At 36.4% G+C, this 23,412-nt stretch overlaps 2 protein-coding genes across 2 annotated transcripts in view; one reads left to right on the top strand and one right to left on the bottom strand.

Annotated features, from left to right (window-relative positions):
• The window catches only part of CTC1 (CST telomere replication complex component 1), a 32,244-nt gene extending 27,548 nt beyond the window's left edge, over nt 1-4,696 (top strand). Inside the window, exons 17-23 of the mRNA XM_039366645.1 lie at nt 287-452; nt 1,756-1,833; nt 1,928-2,084; nt 2,296-2,360; nt 3,026-3,191; nt 3,296-3,413; nt 4,344-4,696. Of these exons, the coding sequence (XP_039222579.1) occupies nt 287-452; nt 1,756-1,833; nt 1,928-2,084; nt 2,296-2,360; nt 3,026-3,191; nt 3,296-3,413; nt 4,344-4,447 (854 nt within the window). The 3' untranslated portion in view covers nt 4,448-4,696. The remainder of the gene's footprint in view (nt 1-286; nt 453-1,755; nt 1,834-1,927; nt 2,085-2,295; nt 2,361-3,025; nt 3,192-3,295; nt 3,414-4,343) is intronic.
• Nucleotides 4,697-5,531: 835 nt separating this feature from the next.
• ATP6V1A (ATPase H+ transporting V1 subunit A) overlaps nt 5,532-23,412 on the bottom strand; it is a 37,102-nt gene continuing 19,221 nt past the window's right edge. Inside the window, exons 3-15 of the mRNA XM_039366682.1 lie at nt 23,006-23,134; nt 22,439-22,653; nt 18,898-19,035; nt 18,155-18,306; nt 16,975-17,137; nt 15,297-15,405; nt 13,131-13,253; nt 12,911-13,025; nt 12,059-12,122; nt 10,623-10,826; nt 9,474-9,568; nt 8,145-8,316; nt 5,532-7,094 (exon numbers count right to left, since the gene is read on the bottom strand). Of these exons, the coding sequence (XP_039222616.1) occupies nt 7,002-7,094; nt 8,145-8,316; nt 9,474-9,568; nt 10,623-10,826; nt 12,059-12,122; nt 12,911-13,025; nt 13,131-13,253; nt 15,297-15,405; nt 16,975-17,137; nt 18,155-18,306; nt 18,898-19,035; nt 22,439-22,653; nt 23,006-23,134 (1,772 nt within the window). The 3' untranslated portion in view covers nt 5,532-7,001. The remainder of the gene's footprint in view (nt 7,095-8,144; nt 8,317-9,473; nt 9,569-10,622; nt 10,827-12,058; nt 12,123-12,910; nt 13,026-13,130; nt 13,254-15,296; nt 15,406-16,974; nt 17,138-18,154; nt 18,307-18,897; nt 19,036-22,438; nt 22,654-23,005; nt 23,135-23,412) is intronic.

Genomic DNA, 23,412 nt, shown 5'->3' on the forward strand with positions numbered 1-23,412 from the left:
GGGTCACGTTATTCTCCAAAGCACCAGAGGACAGGACAAGAAACAGTGGTTGGAAACTGATCAAAGAGAGAAGCAACCTGAAATTAAGGAGAAACTTTCTAACAGTGAGGACAATTAACCAGTGGAACAGCTTGCCCCCAGAAATCATGGGCGCTCCATTACTGGAGATTTTTAAGAAGAGGCTAGACAGTCACTTGTCTGAAATGGTATAGATTCTCCTGTTTAAGCAGAGGGCTGGACTAGAAGGCCTCCAAGGTCCCTTCCAGCTCTATTCTATTCTATTTAGGTGGCCTCTTGCCCTGGAATTGTACTGTAAAGCTGAGCATAGCACCTACACAAGATTCTTCAATTCTTCTGGATGTCTATATTCAAGCCGCTTTTGTGCCTTATCTTTGGGGTTTGTTGCCTGGAGCTATGATTTTGTTTCGGGATCTACAGTGCAAAATTTCCAGGTATGTCTTGAGTTCAGAGGTACTGAAGCATCATGTTATTATTCATCATATATGACATTATTGATATCTGCTTGCCTTTGGTAGTACAGGTTTTCAACTTACAACCATTTGTTCAAAATTATACCAGTGATGAACAAAGAGACTATAGTAAAGCAATTTAATAGGATTTGCTTCACTGCTATTAGTGAAAAGGGGTCAGGTTTTGGTCTTTGATGACCAGACTATCATGCTGCAGTTTTTACTAATGTCTTGGCCACCACTTGGCCACAGAACAGAAAATGTGTTTTGTTTCACACACAAAATATACTTTGACTTAGAAATCTAGTTAGACTATTTTGAGCTGGTTCTGATTGAGTTGAAACTGAGTTGTTCTGGGCTTTGGCAAAGAGACAATCTGGAGAGGTCTTACAGAATAAAACAAGACTAGTGCATCTCATCTTTTTCTCCCTTCCTTTCATAGCCTGTGCTCTAGTCCAGAGGTCCCCAACCGTTTGGGCACCAGGGACTGGTTCTGTGGAGTGAGTTTTTTCTGCGGACCGGAGAGTGCATGGTTTTGTGTGCTGCCTGCATCTCACAGATGGGGGCTTTGCTTGTTTGTGTGGACCAGTACTGATCCCTAGACCGGGGATTGGGGACCCCTGCTCTAGTCTTTCCAAACTATCAGCACTTTCCTTCCTCCCTTCCTCCTATCTTTTCTTGGTTGCCACTATCACTCTCACATTCAAGTGTAATGTGCCTGACCGCCTCACTTGCTCCTCTTGTCAGTCTTCTCAGCCCATTTATTCTCCAGAGCTGCCATGCTTCTTCAGGCACAGTGTATCAATATGCCCTATCAACTCCTTTCTCTGCTCTTCTCAGTAACTATTTGTTAATATCTCTGGAAATTCCCTGGATTCTTGATTATATAATTTACTACATATAAATGGGCTGCCTGTTAATAAAAATGGTTGTGTTTTCCTTCCTTGACCTGCCGAAACACTGAAGCCACACAGTATTTTCAGGAACCACTGAACTCACACATTTTTAATATGCACCCTGTTTTCATCAGTTCCTAAAAGTGTTGGCTTAGTTGGCTCAAGGAAAGACAAAGCCATCTGTCATTTTTAATAAGCAACTTGTTTGTAAGTGTGGATTCCGACTTAAAATCCAAGTTAAAAGACAGAGTTAGGGAACTGAACTTGTTAACTCAGGTACTGTTTGTACATATATATATATATATTTTTGCTTCTCCACGACAGTTCTCATTGGCTCTTTATCACATTTAATTGTACTAGTATCCAAAATCCATCTTTTTTCATTACAGATTTGGAAATGTGTATTGTATTTTTATTGCCTCTAGTGACGTGTGTGTTCTGATTCCTCCATCTCACAATTCTCCAAAGTGAGTATCAACCTCAGAAGTTAGCTTGAAAATTTTTTATATCTCATCCAACTGCAGAATTTGATGAAAGCCCCTTTTTCTTTTTTGTTTGCAGACATCTGGATACCACTCCTAAGTTTCCAATAGATTATTTATCCAATGTACCACTTCAGCCTTTTAATCTGGGCCAACCACAAGTCATTTGCCATTTGACATGTATCCTATCTTTATCCATGCAATGGTTCTGTGATCTCTGCAACATCTTTACAGAGGTATCTAGTCAGCCATATTTGAATCTGGGAATTCCTAAGCTCCTTTCCTCATGTCATAATTGCTGTATTGTATTGTTTTATTGTTTTGCATGAAGTAACATATGGGTCATTCAAACTTCACAACTGTAATCAGAAATCGGAGTACCATATAAATTTTTATACTAACGGAACAATTAGCCCAATTTTATCAGCATATTTTCCCTCTTCCCAGGGAAGGCCCAACGAATGTAACAATTCTTGCTCATCACATACAGGAATGATTAAAGCTACAGCTAAGTAAGTACTTGGAAAGAAATGTCTATCATTGCTAATAATATTTTTATTGTCCCCATATATTCATATAGGAAAAAACAATAATGCATATTCACATTATACAATGTAGAATGTTGAATAGTTTGCTCATTTTGTCTATATAAGTACTTAATCCTGAAATCTGGCAACATTTTGGTGTACTGAAATTATTTTTTGATCAAATATATTTAAAATCAAGTAGAAGTGATCCTCAACTTAATCGTAAGTCATGATGGTTGTAAAACAGGCTGCCATGTAAAACAACCGCTGTGGCCCTGAAGTAAATCCATTGTTTGCAATGGGAGGATTTTGCCAAAAATTAGAAATAAATGCTGGGGTTTAGCAAAAACTTCATAAAAATATTCACATGAGTGCGAGGCACGCCAAATAGCCATAAATATAGATTGTGCGCCCGACATGGTTATGTGACTGGGAGAGGGGGGCTGGCCACTGGGACTTTGGAACTGGATCATAAGTAGCTAGGGGGTGATCTATCATAATTTTGAACAGTTGCTAAGCATCCAGTTGTAAGTCAAGGACTACCTGCCACTCAAATTATTATTTTATGACATACAGAGTAGAATTACAGATATCCATTATTCTGAATGAAAATGTGATATATTTATTTTAAATCCCACTTATTATCATAGAATCCTAGTAGAAGATGGAACAAGTGAGGTTGTGGTATTTTGCAAGAATCAGCAAGTGCAACAAGTGTTGGGTATGAGCCCCAAGGAATGGGAGGTCCTGCAAAGTCATATCCGGATTAAGGGAAATATCTGCATTCAGCATAATGAAATTAGCACAGGAGCTAGGGTAAGTGGTTTATTTTGAATTAGGAAATTTAGTAACCACTTGGATTAGGAATTTTGCCTAATGGCTTTGAGTGTAAATCAAGGCTATTTATCTGATTTTGACAGATGCTGGAAGAGCAAGAAGATCTGCTCACACAGTATTTGAGAAACTTATGCAGAAGTCCAGCTGTCTGTCGACCCATAGTGTTGGCTTTCAGAGTGGATAAAAAATCTTCTAATACAGGTATGTTATATGTCTTCAATCTCACAGAATGCTCTCAGTGCAAAGGAAAAAAACTAGCTTTTTTTTTTAGAAATCATGCCAGCTATTCAACTATTCCTATGATATGTTGCTTCACTATAATCAATAGAAATTACTTAACAATATAGAAATCCTGATGCCTCACTATAGTCCTCAAGTTACTACTTACAAATCCCAGAAGCTTCAAAATAGATGAATAAAATGCCAAGGAAGTTGCCAAATTTACTTCAGTATGCCAGAATTTTCATACTTAGAGCAGATACCAGTTTAATCATTCCCTGCTAGGAATTAAATTGAGAGGTTTAGGGGAAAAATTCTAAGGCCCCGAGAGGCTGATCTGTATTACAAAATGGCTCAGGAAAATTGTTTTTATATTAATTGGAATATCAACAGTTAGAGATGGAGAATATTGATCACTGTGTTTTGAGTTTTATGGAGTTGAAATCTAATCTGAGGAAGGATAGAAAGCTGATTTATGCAAATGGAGACCATTGGTATATTGTAAAAAATACTGTATGCTTTTGTTCAGATATAGGCAAACCTATTTCCTGATTTTTTTTAAAAAGGAGATTTTAATAAAGGCAATAAGTACAATTCCACTGCACATCTTAATTGGGCAAGCAAAAGATGGGCTGTTAAGAAATATGAAATATAAATATGGGCCATTAAGAAATATGGGCTGTTAAGAAATATGAAATACAAATATGCCAAAAACTATTGCACTTGTTTGTTCCTCCACTTATACTGATTTCCTTGATAATAATGACTAAAAATTGAAAAGGGTCCCTTTTATATCTTCTCCCCACCCTTCTCCCTAAATTCTAAGACACCCAGGAGCTGGCTGAGATATAGTGTGCTGGTATTATTTTTAGTGAGAAAGAGATGGATTATAAAGTTCTCTTTTTTAAATAGGATCGGGACAATTGAGGAGGTTTTTCTGTAATGAATTAGAGTTCTTAAGTCGAATGAGGAATCGATCAAATCTGGTATGTCTTAATATCCAGGAAACAATCTGAAGAACAGGAAGAGGAGAAAGTCTAATTTCTCTGGAGGAATTTGTGTAATTCCAGTTTGTGTATGTATTGCAGATTTGGAGATACGATTATCGTTAGTAAGCTCAAGTGTGAAGGATATTGTTGCAAACATTAAAATGTGAAAATATTTTTACATTAAAAAATCAAGCTTTTTTTCATTCTTTTCAGTAAAATACAAATCAGTGTTGCCTTATAATTAAAGAGTTTATTTTACCATTTGATTAAACCGTATCTTGTTGTCATGATTTTACTCTTTGTGTACTGAGAAAAGTGCATCTTTATGTAAAACAGTGACTACTTTTTGCGCATACTAGAATCAGGAAAGGTATAATTTGTATAGTAGTTTTTTGAAGCCATGAGAAGAGACATTGGTATAGAACAGGGGTCTTCAAACTTGGCCCTTTTATGACTTGTGGACTTCAACTCCCAGAATTCCTCAGCCAACGTGCCTGGCTGAGGAATTCTGGGAGTTGAAGTCCACAAGTCATAAAAGGGCCAAGTTTGAAGACCCCTGGTATAGAATCTGTATAGAGATCACTGTAGAATAAGAAGAAAAAAAGCTTTTTCAAGAAAAAAAGCTTTCATTCTAGAGAAGGAAGGGAATTGGAAAAAGCTGCCCTAGTCACTCAATAAAAAGCATTTCCAATAGTCCTGCTGATTCTAATTCCAAGGAATATAGAATAATATCCTAAAGCTTGAGAGCAGATGCTTTTGAGTGATTGTTTAAATATATATAATCCTGAATCTCAATATCCATAATTTCCAATTAGTTTTGAAATAATAGTTGAATATAATCTGTTGAAGTGCTTAGATAACATAGGCAGAGTTTAAGTTTATTCATTATATTGCTAACTTCTATGTCTTGTTGCTAACTTCTATAATGTCTTGTGCACTGACTAAAAGGCTAGAAACTTTTACTCTATGATTGACAAGAATAGTATATTATCAACACAATTGTATTCTTTAAGATTTGAACAAATATACACAAAGTCATAGATACAATGCTGTTCTCCCCATCAGTTCCTCTTCTTTTGAAACCATAGAGTTTGTAATATCATGAGCATCATTTTCTAACACTGACACAAAGAGAATTTTATTTTTATCCAAAAATAAATTGTACAGTGAGGGAGAGACATGGAACAAAGTAGCATAATACATTGTATGTAAAATTATAGTGGTTAATCAATTTCCTAGGCATAGAATGCTACAACATAATATAGCCAAAAAGGATTTTAGCAAAAGAAGCAAAATTGCTTTTCATATATCGTGTTCTGTAAACACAGCATAAATGAAATTAGCTTTCTTAATATAGAACTCAAAAGAATTGAAAATGCAATTAGTAAATTTAGCTGGCATTGCCTAAATGAGGAAAAAGCACTTTTCTGGTAAGCTTAAAACCAATATTAATTGAGTGCCACACCAGAAACAGAAGGGCCATTACTTCTACAATTAAAGTGGTCAGGAAGAAGAAATAATGTTATTACAACCTTATTTAGCAACCTTGTTTCCAGTTTTCATTGTATCATATTTATAACCATATTTCCTATTATAATACATTTACAAATGTGCAAGGAAATGGAATTCCAGAGAGGATTTACACAAATGTTGGCTAGGATGGTCTATTTTGCAGCAATGTCACAATGGTGTTAGGAGGTTCAACTTTTAAGATGATCTTTCACATTATTTAAATTGTAATTATGTATGATAATCATACAATGCCTGCTGTTAACATGCTATAAGAAAACACTAGACACAGTGATCTTTGCAAAGAGAAAGGATTAGCAGCTTTTTTAAAATTAAAGTTTGGGATTGTAACATTCTCTTCTTCAGCAAATTTAAAAACTTTTGTACAACTATTCCACGGTTTTTCATTTTTATCTTGATCATTGAGAGACAAAGTTTATAGTGTTACATTTGCTCAAACAAGGATACATTCAATTCTAAATAGCAAATATATCCAGAAATAAAAGAAGGGTTGATCTTTTCCAAGCATAAAAAGCATAGAAAAATAATTTAACAAGTTGCATGTACATTCAAAAGGCATACAATTCCTCAAATAATGACTGACTTTAGACTGCTGTTGGGAATAATTTTTGCCCATCAGTTCTAATCCTGAAGATTTTTCATCACATTAAGAAGAATGGGGAAGAGCTTTTTTACCAAAATATTTTGATCTATAATTCTGATCCACTCTACTGAATATAGACACAACAGCAGCATTAAAGATTAAGCAAAACTACCTTTGAAGCATCATGCATGACCACATGCAGTAGAAAACTGATTCAACTGCCTTTTTCCGCCCTGAAGAAATCTATACTTCGACAACCATAATTCTCTTCCAAAGAGAGAAACAGTTGAAGGATTAAATCTGGTGAAGCCTTACTGGGACTTTAACAAAGTCTGCTTTACATTTGCACAAACACGCACGCAACTGTCAAACTAAATAGGAATGTTTTTCCAGTTATAAGTCATCACAATATACATCTTCTACTAGAGAAAGAGAAGATTGAAATGAGAAACACTGAAATGGGAATTTCTAGTCCTCCAAACTGCGGAATGCATTCTGCATGTCTTCAAACAGTTGGGCGAAGTCTGCTTTGATCTTTGCTTCTCCATCTTTCACTGGGTCCTGAAATTCAACAGAACAAAACTGGATAATCACTCGAGATTTAGAAAGACAGCACTTCCTCAGAAGATGTCATGAATATCTTAACATTGCAGAATTCCTACCAATGATGCAGAGGGAACTGGTCTTTTGATATGCCTGATGGGATCCATCTCTGTCCCATGTACTAAAATGAAACAGCCAGCACACACATACCCCCAAGAGATAAATACCTTATGCAGTAGAGTTATTTTCTCTTTCACTTCTGTTATAACTGTAACAACAGCAAATAGCAATCTGCATATGTACAAAGTTTCATATTCAAAAAGAAATTGGAACCGTGAAATGCGCCATCCACCTTCCTGAGTCCAGAGATGAGATGAAAGACCTAGCTGCTTACCTTTGCACATCATTTGAACAGGTACCAGGAGATGACAGAAACAGACTCTAAGAAGGAGGTCTGTGACCAATTAATGCCCTGATAAGAAAACAAGGCCATCCACTTTGCTTTATCAAGAGTTCAAGTTATAGAAAAGCAGGTATTTTACAATTCTTGCTAAATCACATTACAAGACTGGAACCACTTAGACCTACCTCTTGCTCTTCCTATTAATATATCAAAGTGACTATCTAGCAGTTTAATTAAAAAACTAAACACTCTTGTCAACGCTGTTTTTTATAAATGGCAGTTAGATTAATAGAATGTTAAAGGAACAACAATCTTATACTTGTTTGATTTGGGATATGAACAAGGGCAATACAAGATTAAGAAATATGGTCGTGAACCCTATTGAATTTTCAATATTTCTGTTTAAATATTATCTAAAACATGATCAGTTCTCCACACAAGTTTAGCTACTGCACAGCCTTGGAAAAATCATTGCTAATTAAGCTGGATTCACACGACTACATGACTCAACTTATAACTACGGAAAAGAGTAATAAAATTGGATCTGGTCACATGATGACTCACAGTCACGACGACTTAACAATGGCAATTATCCCATTTATGGTTGTAAGTTGAGGATTACTTGTACATATTGTTTTGTTATAATCCTAATGCAGAGTACATACCTTGAATTTCATAGAGGTAAGTCGGTAAAGTATTTCACTCATGTTCTCTTTGATAATGGACCATGTAATCTTATTGTCACTTTGGGCAGTAGTCTCAACTGCTCGGCGTGCCATATCATAAAATGCAATCATGTTAGACAGCATTCCCACTGTCTTATAAAATGGGCAGAACCTAATGAAAACAGTACCAAAACTCATCTTTCTCAGAATTAAGGAACTTTTTAATGACTAAATTGTTCAAACAGGTTAGCAAATATTTGTGTCTGATAATTAACATTTGTGGAAGAAGTGATAGATGCATAGCGGTTGGCTATAGAATTCAGCTTTCTATAACGGACAATGCATATACAGAAACAGAAAGTGAAGTAGAGGATGTTTTCTATGGGCTGAATAAGCAACTTTCATAGTTTTTTATCATGGTATCTTTAGTCCAGCAGTTACACAAATTTGAATAGCACATTCAGGTTATAGAACATTTGCTTACTTGTAGATCATTCTTTAGTTGTAGAGGAACTACCCAGACACTTTTAACAGAAGAGACTTCTGAAGGACTAGACTAGGAGTTACTTCCCCATAATTAGTATTTGCATTCATGCTGCATGTCCTGACTACCATCAGAATATGAATCTAGTATAATATATCCCGAATGAACACAAAGGAATCCACTGACAAAAAAGAGAAAAAAATGGAAGGAACAATGTTCTAACATCTGAGCAAAGTGAAAGAGAGTGTAGACTACAATTGAATCACACTTCAACGAAAGGCCAATTCTTAGAAAATGTGAAACATGAATGCTGGGCTATTTGGTGTAAATGTTGAAGGTGAACAAAGCTAGTATCTTTGCCCTTAGTTCCACTTGGTTCCTTCCCCTTAGTTACTTTAATACAAATGATGTAGCAGCAGCATCTTTAAGAACATACAAGGCGTTCATGGTACCAATTGAGGACTTGTCCTTTGTTGCCCTCAATAATATACACTTACAGCTAATTGGAAGGCAAAATTGATGAAGAAAGCTGGATCTTCAGCATTTTTGTATCAGAGCACTGCTTGATATAATATTCAGGACAGAAAAAATAAGCTTCTACTTGTGAAATGTGAGTTGATATTTGATAGGCTAGTTCCAACAGTGCCGGGTGAGAAGAAAAAATAGCATGGTGTAGTTTTCTGAACTGCAGGGAAAACTAGCAAGACTGCTGAATGGGAAGAATTTGTATGTCAGAATATACTTAACATGCAATACAAATCTAAAGGAACTTTATTACCAGAGATCAAGACATCAAGAAGTTCTACACAAGCAGTCCCTGCAAACAGAATTTCCTATGGACATACCGGTCATATGGGGTATAGCCATTCTGTTGCAAGAAATCATCTTTAATGAGCTTGGCAACTTCCAACGTAATTTTGTCGGTTTCTGCCAAAGAAGCCTAAAGTGAGAGAGAAGAAAAAGTCTTTTAAAACAGTGATCTGATCCAGGTAACAAGCAATCAAAATTTAGGAATTGGTTATCAATACATCATGGGAATCTTCACAGAAAAACATTTACTTAGCTTTTTATTTATTTAGACATCTCTCACAGTTGGTATGAGAAGAAAAGCTGTTCTAATATTAACTCTGAAAATCACTTTTATCAACCATTCAATTATTACTCTTGTCTCTAATAATTGTGTCTCCAGTCCTTTCTGTTCTTTACTACTTCTCTTTAATTCTCTTTAATGAGCAATTGATCTGCTTGCCACTCTCTCCTCTAGCATCCTAAGAATATGCTATTGTATTGAAATTCAGCAACAAAATGGCCAATATTGGTGGTGCATTTTTTTACTTGTTTATTCAATATTTAAGAAAGAATGGGATCAACACTATGATATCCATTCTTAAGTATCCCCAAATAGTTACTCTGGTGCTGGATTCAGCCTAATTTTAGCATTGTGGCAGGATTTAAGGATACAGGGACAGGAGGTTGAACCTCCCCAAATGCACCAAAATTAATTTGAAAAAATGGCAATTTTGAACCATGAATGAGTATAAGGGTGAGAATAAGAATACTTTGCTGGTCCTATCTCTTATGATAGTATCACAAACAAATGATGTCTTTTGCAGCTCACTGCGTGGTTGGGAATATGAACTTGCCTATGTTGCAACAACTTTCACTTCTATTTTGCCTAAGGAAGTGTTTAATTAGGACTGCAATATTATACTATACAATACTAGCATTGTGCAAATGTTTAAATAGTAAAAATTTCATGTCTCCAATATCTTGAAACTACCACTGACAACACAAGTATATCTGTTCTGAACACAAGTATGTCATCAAATTTTCAGAAGTTGCCAATTGGTATAGCTTTAACATTTGTTTGTACACTCCTTTGGAATTACTTTAATAAAAAAGACAAAGCATTTTATAACTAATTAAATAATTAACTAATCCAAATAGCTTCAGCTATAGAAATGGCTCCATAAGACCGATGTTCCTTCACTCACCTTCCCCACCAACTGTACAATCTCTGCAAGATCCTCCTCTTCCTGCAATATCTCTTTTGCTTTAGTTCTCAAGGGAACAAACTCGGGGAAATGCTTGTCGTAGTATTCATCCAAAGCACGTGTGTATTTGCTGTAGCTAATGAGCCAATTCACAGATGGAAAATGTTTACGTTGAGCAAGCTTCTTATCCAAGCCCCAGAATACCTGCCCCAAAAGTAATAACATGTCAATGAGCATCCTTAATTAACAGAACTGCATTTGCCTCAGACTACTTCACGAAGAACAAGGTTTCACACTTGAACCTTAAAAGCATTCCATGGGCAGAGTAAGTTAAATTCTGAGAATGCAATTTGACGAAGAACAGCCAATGAGTTTCAAAATTGAAAAGGAAAGTGGATACTTTGTTATGTGCAGACCATTAACTTGTGTCTAATAACTGAAAAGAATTTTTACATTAAAGACATAGCATAAAAGGTTGCATGACAAGCTCCTGAATTATAACTCAGTTATTACAAGTTGTCTCCTGTGGTTGAAATCCTAGTACACCAAGACTTCTTCAAATGATTCCATGTTCTTCAAGCTTGATATAGCTACTGAAGACTTCATTCTGAATGAACCAGATCTCTCTTTTGGCACACTCCTTACAGCTAAGGATGGGCAAGCATATCAATTTTGTTTTGTTCACTTCTTCATTTTGCCAACTTTAGCCATATCCAATCATACTTTCTGCATGCTTTTTGCTATTTTGCTAGCATTTTTATATGACTTTTACAAATGTATAGTTTTTGTATTGGTTGATATGCATTACATTTTGAAAATGTAATGTATCAAATGTATCAAAGTATCATAATTCACATTTATATTTGAATCCAGTTGCTTTTGCACAGGTGTGGAGCTGTGTCATCAGATTGAGCAAATTATCACAACTTGTTTAGAACACTAATTGACCCCTCTCCCCCAAAAAGAAATAAGCATTTGATATTAATGTTGAATTGTGTCAGATCAAGTATGAGAGATACCAGAAACCTCTGCCTGTAACTGAAGATGAAAAAAGGCCTTTCCTCAATCCTATTCTTACCATAAGATCTGGTCTGTTAAACCAAAATTTAAAAAACGAGTAGTACAAAAGATGGCCAGAATATTACAGAACCATTATTAGAAGAAACAGTGTTATATTAGATGGACCAATCATCAGATGCAGGGAATAAGAAGCCCCTGGAAAGCTGGGCAGCAAACTAAGTATCTCAGAACCAGAATAGCAGCCTCCCTTTGCTGCAGGCTGACTACCCAAACTCATGTGCCTATATATTTATAAACAGATTAAGAATGACAAACAACACTGAGTCTTTCATAGTAACAGACTCACCAATTAGATTCAAGAAGCTTTTTTTTTATTAAAACTTACATTTTAGTCAGAGAGCAGAATTATTGCCTACCTGAACAATACCCAGAGTAGCAGAAGTAACTGGGTCAGAAAAGTCACCACCAGGAGGAGATACACTGAACAGGGATAGGAGAGAAAAGACAGAAAGGGGAAAATACGATTAGTAGTAATACTTGCATCAAATTGAGAAGGACCGTCAACTGTACAGTATGTTTGCAACTCACTCTTTAGGCTTGGACTTCCTAATTAAATGCTTCTTTTTAAGCAGAACTCTGAGCTGCCTGTTTAACACTGAGAATGTTCCATTGCAACCCCCAACAAAGACTGAACTTTTAGCTTTGCCCTCTCTAGTGATCTTACTAAAATCATCATGTAAGGAAGATGTAAAAATCTTCCTTAATCATAACAACGGTTGTCAGAAATGATATTCAAAGTATGAGTTTTGCCACTGAATCTATGGTTTTTTCCATTTTAAGTAATGTTTAAGAATCCAGGTAAGGACTAGGTTGGAAAGATATTAAGAAAATGAATAGTTAATCAAATATAAATGGGCAGAGAAACACTTAAATGAACAATTTGATTTATGACTGTAGTTCCTAAAATGTATCAGAGACTTCGCATAGTATTCACAAAACAGTGAAAAACTATGTACAGTATCAAGAAAATAATAACTTTAACAAATCTGCAGATTGTTTTCTCTAATGCTGTTTTGAAACAAGAAATGTCTTTTTTATTTTATTTATGTAATGTCCCCCATTATCTCTTTTAGTTTCACTTTGTGAACAAGCATTTTTAATTTCAGGGAATATTTTCGATGTACAAGAATAGATGATCAGGTAATAGACCATAGTGCAAAATAATATACAACTACAGAAAAAGAGCATCTTGTTGCTAATATACTCACGCTCCAACTATGCTAACGCTTCCTTCTCTCTCTGGATTCCCCAGACACTTTACTCTACCAGCCCGCTCATAGAAAGAAGCTAGGCGAGCACCAAGGTACGCTGGATAACCACTATCTGCAATTATCCAATATAATGCAAGTTAGCTTCTCTAATGACAAGAAAACTCAAAATTTTTGAATCAATTTTTCCCCCAAAAGTTACAAAGAAGAAAATGCATACCAGCAGGCATTTCAGCCAACCGTCCCGAAATTTCTCGAAGTGCCTCTGCCCATCGGGAAGTTGAGTCAGCCATCATACTGATATGATAGCCCATGTCACGAAAGTATTCAGACAAGGTAATTCCTATGACCAATAACAATTACAAGTCAAATATTAATTATCACCTGTAGTGGCTTATAAGAAATTTAGAAGAATTCAAGAATTTAAGATTTGTACCACAGGGTACAACTGATTGTTAGGCATAAGAAGAATATTCAATTGCTCCTTTGAGTTCTTCCTTTTCTTCCTTTTAATCAAATGCTGGAAACAATAAAGTATATGTTTCCCATTTTGTTGCACATACCCGAAACCAGAAAAGGGTCAAGTTTGCAGGAGACCCTGGGACTGCACATTGGATGCTGAGGGCAACATGTAATCTGCAGGCTCCCCTCTTTGGTCTAAAATACTGAAGTGCTTGGAGATATTTCATGATTTAGTTCCTCTCACCAACCCTTGTACTATATCTTGGAATTAGCTTTCCTTAGTTTGCATTTTCCTTGAAATGGGCTCCTGCCTGTACCATACAAAAACTCTTGAAGAGTTGTTTTTTTTATATATATAAAAATTTTATTGGTTTTTTTTCATCAACATATGTTAATTTTTCTAATCAACAAGTTGTCTGGAATTTGCTATGCTAATACATGTTCAATTCCTAATCCTTCATTCTTTTCTCTAACCAAGAATAAAATAAGTTCCAAGTTTGATAGTAGTCTGTATCTTCTTTATCTTTCAACCTCATAATCTGTCCTTCTCCTGCTTTATAGTCCAAGACTTAAGGAAGGTCCTTTTGGAGGTTCTTGCTCTGCCCACTATACAGCTGTGGACTATGCTGTCTCTTTTCTGCCTGTTTCCTAGGCAACATCTCTTTGACCTGCCTCCCACGGTCTTTCCCACATACCATTACAAGATTGCACCTTGGCTCCCAATAGACACTGAGTCAGATTGAAACTGCTTGTTATTGTGTATAAATCCCTTAAAGCAGGGGTGTCAAACTCAATTGTTGCATCAGCATTGTGGTTGCCCTCAAAGGGTCAATTGCTGTCCCCTTCTCTCCTTCAGGCTTGCCCCACAGAATCCTCTCCTATTCTATCCTCTTCTCTCCCTCAGGCTTGCCCCACTGACATCTCTCCTATCGCCCTCTCTCCCCCCCCTCACTCCTCCTCCCCACCAAAACTCTTCCTTTTATATCCCCTTCTCTCCTCCCTCATGTGTTCATTCACTGCCCAGCTGGCCTTTTCACACAGCGCTCATCAGCTGGAACTGTGTGCGCTGATTCTGGTGTCCCAGCCAAGCCCTGCAGCTCCAGCTGACTGTCCGCCCGAAGACTGCGTGCAGCTGCTGACTGTCCCTGAGTCTGTAGGAAGACCTGATCAACTAGAGACGCACACGCTGATCCTAAGACCTCAGCAGAGCCCCAGCAACACTGCAGCTCCAACAGATTCTACCCCAGGCTTCTCTGGCGCTGCTGCCGCTTCACCTCAACCCCCCCCCGCTACATACTCAAGCACCTCCTACTACTAGTCTGCTTGCGGGCCAGATCTAAACACATCATGGGCCGGATTTGGCCCGTGGGCCTTGAGTTTGACATGTCTGCCTTAAAGGTTTGAGCCCTGCCTACCTGATTTTTTCACACAAAGCCAAACCTAAACAAATAGGCTAAAGAGGATCTTTCTTACAAAAACAACTCTTCAGACTGCCATCAGAGGAAGAAATAATCAGGAAAATATTGGAATGTGCAGAGATTTATGCTTTCAGACTTGCAAGATTCTATTAAACATCATTTACAATAATATTTCCTGTCTGGTCTTCTTGGTAAGGCTGTCAAATCTATAATTAATGGCCTCAGTGTCCTTAGGTCCTCTACAAGAGAGATAGCAAATTAGATTTCTATAAGGTTCCTTTTCTTGCCCAATCAACTTCATTTGGCACCAAGACACTACTATTACAGTTCTGTTTTTATTCTACATTACTGGCACTTCTTGAGTGTAATCCTTAGTGACACAGGTCAAAGGTAAATTCATAGGCAAATTGTTATAAGCACTTTTTGAATTGGAGAAGGCCAGCAATAGCTAAAAGACCAAGAAACAAGCATTAAGTCAATACCATGTTTATTTCCACATTTCTTACCAGTGTAGATAGAGGCTTCTCTGGCAGCAACAGGCATATTGGAAGTGTTTGCTACTAAAGCAGTTCTCTTCATTATGCTTTCTACCTTACCATCAACTTCCATAGTCAGCTACAAAGAAAAAAGAAAAATGGAAACAAAAAGACATTTGTTTTCTAAAGAAAAAATAAAAGTAGATACTGGAATGATTCACAAATTTTGACCCCCCAAACTATATCATTATCCTATTACAATGCAAAAGACACAATATTTCTTCCAAACTGCTATGCTTTACAGAAACAAGTCAAGCTATTTTTTTGCATACATTTTTAAAGGGTTGGTATGCCAAATTTAAGATCCTGAATCATGGTAATATAATATTACCATCAATTATGGTAATAGTGAATTTATCCTCAAAAACTGAACTCAACCAAATATCTCTAAAATCATTTTGATAACTGCCTAAAAATTCAGTGCAGGATGTACAGAGATTCAGAGGGACTGCATAGAATTAACTATGAAATGAGACATAGTCTATTAAAGATTCTGCTAAAATGAGTTTGTTAGCATTTAAGATGTAAAAACACTTTGTTTCTTTTCTTAAATAAGAATTATCTTTAAATTCGTTTCATTTAAATTCAGTTCCAAGAACAGAATTGCTACTTGTTTCTGAATTTCAGTAAGTTTAGATGACTACTAGATGTTAATATTTAACTCGCCTTTTATCAATAATCTCAAGATACAAAACAGAAAAATAAAACAAAACAAAAAATACACCAAAATGATTTTGTATTTTTTACCATTTTTTTAAAAATCGGCCATTTTTAAAATTATGTCGTATTTTGAATCAAGATGGGGACCTTTCCTGGACCTGGGGGCTGCACATCTGCTTAATAGTTCTGGATTTATAAAGGTTGTAAAGTATCCAATGATGTACCTACAGAGGATCAGAGTGAATTTGGTGGTATCTAAGAGCCATTAAAATTGGGTTGGGGGCTCCACTAAAATAAGGTGGGATTATATTTAGCCTAGATATTGCCCATTAATATGTTTCTGTGAAAACAGGTTCTTAAGGCAACTCTGCGCATATTGAGTTGAAAGTAATAGTTTCATAAAACAGCAATAAAATACAGTTTAAAATTTTACATTCTAAATCTGCTAAAATGGAGTGGAGTGGAGTGGAGTAGAGTGGAGTGGAGTGGAGTGGAATGGAATGGAATAGAATAGAATAGAACAGAACAGAATAGAATAGAATAGAATAGAATAGAATAGAATAGAATAGAATAGAATAGAATAGAATAGAACAGAACAGAATAGGCTTTATTTGGCCAAATGCGATTAGATACACCAGGAATTTGTCTCCAGTGTCAGAAGATCTCAGTTTTTCTATTTAAAAGATTTTATATTTTTATTTAATTTCCCCCTCCCCCAAGTCTTATTATCTAATCAACCAACTTCAAGTACCAGAAACAAACATATTTGTACAGCCAATAAAAACATTTCAATGGTTTGTACAGCCAATAAAAACATTTCAACTATCTTTTTAGGGGAACTAAAAAGCCTTGGGAAGGCTTCTAAGAATGCTTTTTTATTTATTTATTTATTTCTGGAAATCAACATAATTGCTTAAATTAAATTGCAACATTAAAACTTCCCACCTGAACTCTCATTTGCACAGTATTACCAGCTCCTAGTACCAACCTCTGGAAAATCTCTGAGCACTTCTGACATTTCATTTCCCCGCTCACCACAGCCTACATAGATAATAACATCACTATTGGAATATTTGGAAAGGGATTGGGAAATAACCGTCTTTCCACAACCAAATGCCCCAGGAATAGCAGTAGTACCTCCTTGAACACACCTAGATTTAAAAAAAACATTCATATTAAACCAAAAGAAAACATGGAAAATGCTGTGTAACAGAGGGCTTTGTAAAGCAATCAGCAACTCTATAATCTCACTTGGCTGCTTCAGCCCATTTCCTTCACATGTTTTGGAAGGCATTCTTGTTCTTTCCATTCCAGAGAAAATTGCTCTAGTGACCCAACTGATATTCCATCCCAAAAATCTTCTCTCTTCAGGATATAAGATAAGTAATCTGGACCTATAAAAAGTGAGCAAATTCTATCTTTGTCAACATAACAAGCTTAACCCTGAAGAACTCATAAACACCACTAAATTTCTTTTGTTTGGGTTCAGAAGAAAGTTGGGAGGGAACCCTTACTTCTGAATATAGGAATTCCAGAAAATTTGAATTTATTACAGCCCTGAGGGCAGATACAAATAAGATATTGAATAAAAGAAGTATTACATCCTTCTATATATATATATATATGTATATGTGTATAAGAGAAAAACAATGTATAATGGAATCTAAACATAATTAAGGACATAATTACTAAAATTAGTTTAACTTGAGCCAACCAGAATTGAACTGCCGAACTGCTGGCAGCTGACAGTCAGAAGAAGTAGTCTTCAGTACTGCATTCAAACCACTGCACCAAGCCCTTTAAAACATAGTCACTCTTTTCTCTGAAAAATCAATGTTTTATCTGAAACTAAAATTTACCAAGATGCAAATTTTACAGTGGGAATTTATTTCATATTTAAATGTTGAAAAAATATGTGTGTTTATAATTTATTTTTGGCTTGTTCAATGTTTTTCCTGCCTTGTCTGTCATACTCCCTTTTCTCACTGCAACTACAGTGTGAGGCAGTAGTTGAAGTTGAGAAATGGCTGTGAGAAATAGCTCATTCAGTGAGCTTTCAGGCTGATAAGGAATCACACTGTGTTATAAAATAATTGTGATTCATGAAAAAGAAAGAGCACAAATTATCCCTTTGAACAAAAAAGCAGTTAGAAACAACTGACACTTACGGAAACAATGCATCAAGGACTCTTTGACCAGTTAAAAGAGGATGATTTGCAGGTAACTTTTCTGTAACAGGACGGACCTGACGTACAGGCCAGACCTGGACCATTGAAAATTTCTCCTTCACATCCTCAAACTCCAGCTCCAACACAACATCCTAAATGAAAGCAGCAAAATAAAGATCAATGCAAATGACAGAGACTGAAAACAAGCAAACCTTGTAAATACAAGGCTAAAGCTAACTTCACTAGTCAAATGAGAACTATGTTAGTAAAGTGGAGAGGGTCAAGAATTGTGCTGGGCAGAGGTTGGAAGGCATAGAAGCAAAGAAGTATATTTCCATAAAGCTATGTTCACCATAGCAATTCAGGGCACTATGAAGGCTATCTATAAAGTACAAATAATTTTAAAGCTGTTGGCTTATTAATACTGTAATACTCCACAAAATCATGTTGCTTCTCATCAGTATTAGTTCAGCTATACACTAATTTCAGTGGGGTATATAGATACATACACAAACATGACTATCGAGGAAATTAGAGAGGAAGGTGATTATCTATACATTTCTGTTACTCTTTTTATCTCAAACCTGTAGCAACCCTACAATTTAAGCAAGGATTTGTAGTGAGAAAATGGAAATAATGGGAATTTCCCCCCCTCCAATTTGGTACCAGTCTAAAGCATCAAAATCTATGTATTATTTAGGACAGACAACAGACTAGCAAACTTAATTAAAATAAAAACTTACAGACGCATCATAATTTCCAGGTGGAGCAATGTACGTTATTGTACCTCTATTTCGTGGAGGCAACATGATTTTGTGCTTGATAAGGGAATTCTCATTCACTAGGCCATAGATATCTCCACCTGTAATGTGGCTACCAACCTGAAATTAAAAAGAAATTCTTAAGTTACAAATACATGCTCTCTATATGAATGTCTACTGGTGTCTATATATGAATTTCTATAAATGGGTGACACATTGAAAATCGAACACCACGTTCCTTTGTAAAAAGTGACTGAGGGCCTTATATTGACAGAGTCAGCAAATGCCTTTTCTCTTTCTCTAATAACACAATGTAGAGCATTCCCCTAATACAGATGATGAACTGGATGCCACAGTACAGGCAAATCATCCAAGGAAAATATCTTAAAGATGTATCATCACAAGTGTGGAGATTTAGTATAAAGAATATACATTACATATATAAACAGTGAAAACATACATACAATACTGAACTTATGCTAATATAGCTCTATAATCCATTAATGTTCGCCTTATACCATGATTGGAGGAGGGGAGAAGCTGCAGCTGGCCTTAAGGGTGATTTCAGCTCACGTTTTAGAAGACTGCAGTGAAAAATTGGGTGAACCTGTCTAAGCGTCTTAGGGAGTTCCAATTCTGCTGTAACAGGATTGATTATTCTTTTAATGGGGAATGATCCTACAAATCTCTAGCTTCTTTGAGGGCTGCAGGGATTTTAGGTATCTCGTGGACAGATATATTTTCTCCCCCACTTGAAATGGTTTGGGTTCACTTTGTTTTTTATCTACCTGGAATTTATAAGCTTCCCTAGCTTCGTCTAAAGCCTTTCTCACAACTGGCCAGGTGTTTTGTAATTGTGCAATCCATTCCTTCAGGGAAGGGATGGTTGGTTCAATAGAGGGTAATTCAGGCATTGGGTTGAAACTTTGTCCTGTTTCAACCTGGAAAGGAGTGTAACCCGTGCTGGAATGCACTGCATTGTTATAAGCGACCTCTGCGAACGGGAGTAGGTCGGTCCAATTGTCTTGCTGATAATTAAAGAAGCATCTTAAGTACTGTTCCAGTACGGAGTTCGAACGTTCAGTCCCACCATTTGTTTGTAGATGATGACTAGATGACAACCCGAGTGGTCCCCAAAAGTCCCAGGAATGCTTTCCAAAACTCTGACGTGAACTGCACTCCCCTATCAGATATGATTTGTTGTGGAGCCCCATGAAGCCGATAGATATGCTGAACGAATATTTTCGCCAGTGTCTTTGCACTGGGGACTTTTGGGCATGGGATAAAATGCACTTGCTTAGAAAACAAATCCATCATGACCCAAATGACTGTGTTTTCCCCACTTTCTGGTAACTCCACAATAAAGTCCATACAGATTTCCTTCCAAGGCACTGAAGCCTGAGGTCCTCCCCTGTCTCCTCTTAGCTGCAGCACATATCAGGCACATTCCTTTCTCACCCCAGGTTGACATCAAGGGGAAATAGTTCAAAGAGCAAGCAGATAGAAAAGGCAGAGAGGATACATTGTAGCTAGGCAAAAGGAGAAGTAAGATATCCCAAAGGGCCTCCCTCCTCCCTTCAGGAAAATGACAGAACCCATAGAAAAAAGACAGAAAAGGACAGAACCAATCCCCCCAATAGGAAATGGATTCTGACAAGAATTCTGTCACATTGGCCCATAGAATTACTCTCTGCTATAAATCTTAAATTGTATTCCATCATCATATTTGTCCAAGACTTATAATTATATATTGTTTCCCTTTGTGGCAACCACTGTATTTTCATTACTTACTCTTCTTTGTCCTGTAACCAATTTCATGTCCTTCTTTCTCATCCTTACATTCTTCAAATGTCATTATTTATCATCTTCTTCAAAAGTAGATGGACAAATTTTTTTTCTAAAATTTGGTTTTATTTGCATCCTCAGTTTCCCAAATAACTCTGATCTCCAGCTATTTTTACAACTGATAGAGACCAGAAGGCAGGAAATTCAGGAACCTTTCAGAACCTAGTACAGCAACCTCTTGACTCAACTAATTTGATTAATATCTAATCTTTGCAATCACAAAAATCACCAAGCTGCTTAAAAATAAAAATGACATATAGAGAGACAAATATCAATTCAAATGGAAATATGAAGATAAAATAAAGCATAAATAAAATTAAAGCCTCTAAAACAAGGGGGCAATAAAACTCCCAATAAAACTCTTGACACAAGGTGAAAGCTGAAATCACAAGTAAACTGGGAGAAACTCAGTGCACTATTATCATCTTGCTTCTTGTTTGCTTGTTCCTGACTTCCTATTGTGTTCTTCGTATCCCCGAGCACACAATCTGACATATCTTCCACTAGATGCTGGCTGCCCAAAGACCTTGAACCAATTTCCTGAAGCAGGTGACGTTTAAAGAGAAGTTTCTCTTAGATTGTTCATTACCAAAATGGTTTATACTTTTGAGAGACAACAGGATGTCCTTTCTGATATGTCTCTTTATGTGCAAGTGAGTCATGAGGAGGGTTTTTTTTTTTTAAAGGGAGATGTTTGCTAGTCAGACACTACTATGAAGTTGGAGGACAGTGAGTAATGACCATGGCATGGAAAAGAGCACTGAAGTTATAGGGTATAGGTAGACTGTTGTAAGTAAGAGCTTGCAAGGAAAGAAGAGCACGATATTCTTTGGCCTTCCTTCAAACATAAAGGTTACACTTTTTATGAAATTAATTCATAGTGGAATGTTTAGCTTCTAAATTTAATTCTGGATGAAAGCACTAATCAGGAATGTTGGAAAAAAGGGAGATAATTTGTTTCTTCCAGCTCTGTCTGCCATATTATAGCAGGTATAATATGTTGGTGTAACAGAAGGCAGGAAATGGTGACAATGATTTCTAAAAATTCCATCTTGTTGACCAGGAGCTCCATCCAAGGGTTTGGCAATTTTGAATGGATGTACTGTTTGGAGGGTGAGAACAATGTAGGGATATTGTGTATCACAAATCTGTCTACTGAGATTGCTCAGTTGTGAGCCACTCAGGATTGCATGCCCTTTCTGGTGACCACAGATCGGCCTAAACATATTTTTCATCCATTTGAATAGAGGAGGCCATATGCTAAATCTGGTAGTCTGAAGATGAGGAGAGTTTTTTTCAGTTTGATTGACATGGAAACTCAGTCTCAGTTAGGGTGAAGGATCAGTTAAAATGATCTGATAGATCCAAATGTTTCCTGAATGACTTTGGGGAATTTCCCATTCATCTGAAGGTAAATTTGTTAAAATCCTGTGCAAAGTATTTGAATCCGAACAATGTGGATTTGAAACATCCAGTTTGAAATCCAGAAGAGTCACTCTGATGATTTTGGAAATATTTCATACTCAAGATGCAATGTTTAACTTAACTTTATCAGGAAATATAAGTACAACGGCTGATGGATGCTAGTATCCTGGTTTCCATTTTAGTGTGGAAAATCCTTGTTCAAATATGTACAAAACATCTACTGAAATATTTTAAAGAACCCAAGATAACTTACTCGCAGGTTTTTTATAGGAATGAAGTCCCATTTGATATCTCTACTCAAAGCTGTCACATTTACTCCTCTGGGAATGTATATACTTTGAGTCCGACTACTAATGTCTGACAAAGGTCTTTGGATACCATCAAAAATGGCTCCCATGATTCCCGGTCCAAGTTCCACAGAAAGTGGTTTGCCAGTGCGAAGCACAGGATCTCCAACTGAAACACCAGCTAAAAAAATTGTTGAGGAAATTATTCTGGAAAACAGTGTCAGATACTATCAGTGTTGGTGTAAATTTTTGTCTAATGATGAGCCAAAAGAAATATTGTTAACATTCCAAAGATTCATTGTTAACCATCTAAACCATAATTTCATGCATAACTCATGTCTGCACTTATAATTTTATAAATTCTCCAGCTAATAAATTTTATTTTTTTGTTAACTGTTATTATGCATAAGAATATTATTAAATGCTTATAGTTTAACTGTAATTGTTAAACCAGGTCATATTTTGTCTTTCCATTACTCTAAAGTCATATCTTAAGCTAAAAAATCTAAGTTGCATATCAGCTAAAAGGATACAGGTTTCTTCATACACCTGGATAGTAGCCATGTCACCCTCCAAACGGATAATCTCTCCTACAAGTTCACTATTGCCAACTCGTACCAGTTCATACATAGCAGCTCCTGCCATGTTGCAAGCAGTGACCACTAAGAAAAACAAAGGAAAGGATTATAGGTTCTAGGTTGCTTCTCTCTGTGGAAACTAACCAAAGAGAGAAGCAACCTAGAACTAAGGAGAAACTTCCTGACAGTTAGAACAATTAACCAATGGAACAACCTGCCTCCAGAAGCGGTGAATGTATATTTTCACACAGAACAATGTAAGTTTTCAGTTCCATTCCAATAGCAGTTCAAAAGGAATTAGGTAACAGATTTGGAAGAAAGGTTGCGTGATACTGTAGCTTGGAAAAAGCAAATGAGTCTTT

The sequence above is a fragment of the Crotalus tigris genome, unplaced genomic scaffold (genome assembly GCF_016545835.1).
Source record: "Crotalus tigris isolate CLP2741 ecotype Arizona unplaced genomic scaffold, ASM1654583v1 scf7180000020347.5012614909:4044961, whole genome shotgun sequence".
In the NCBI taxonomy this organism is placed as follows: domain Eukaryota; kingdom Metazoa; phylum Chordata; class Lepidosauria; order Squamata; family Viperidae; genus Crotalus; species Crotalus tigris.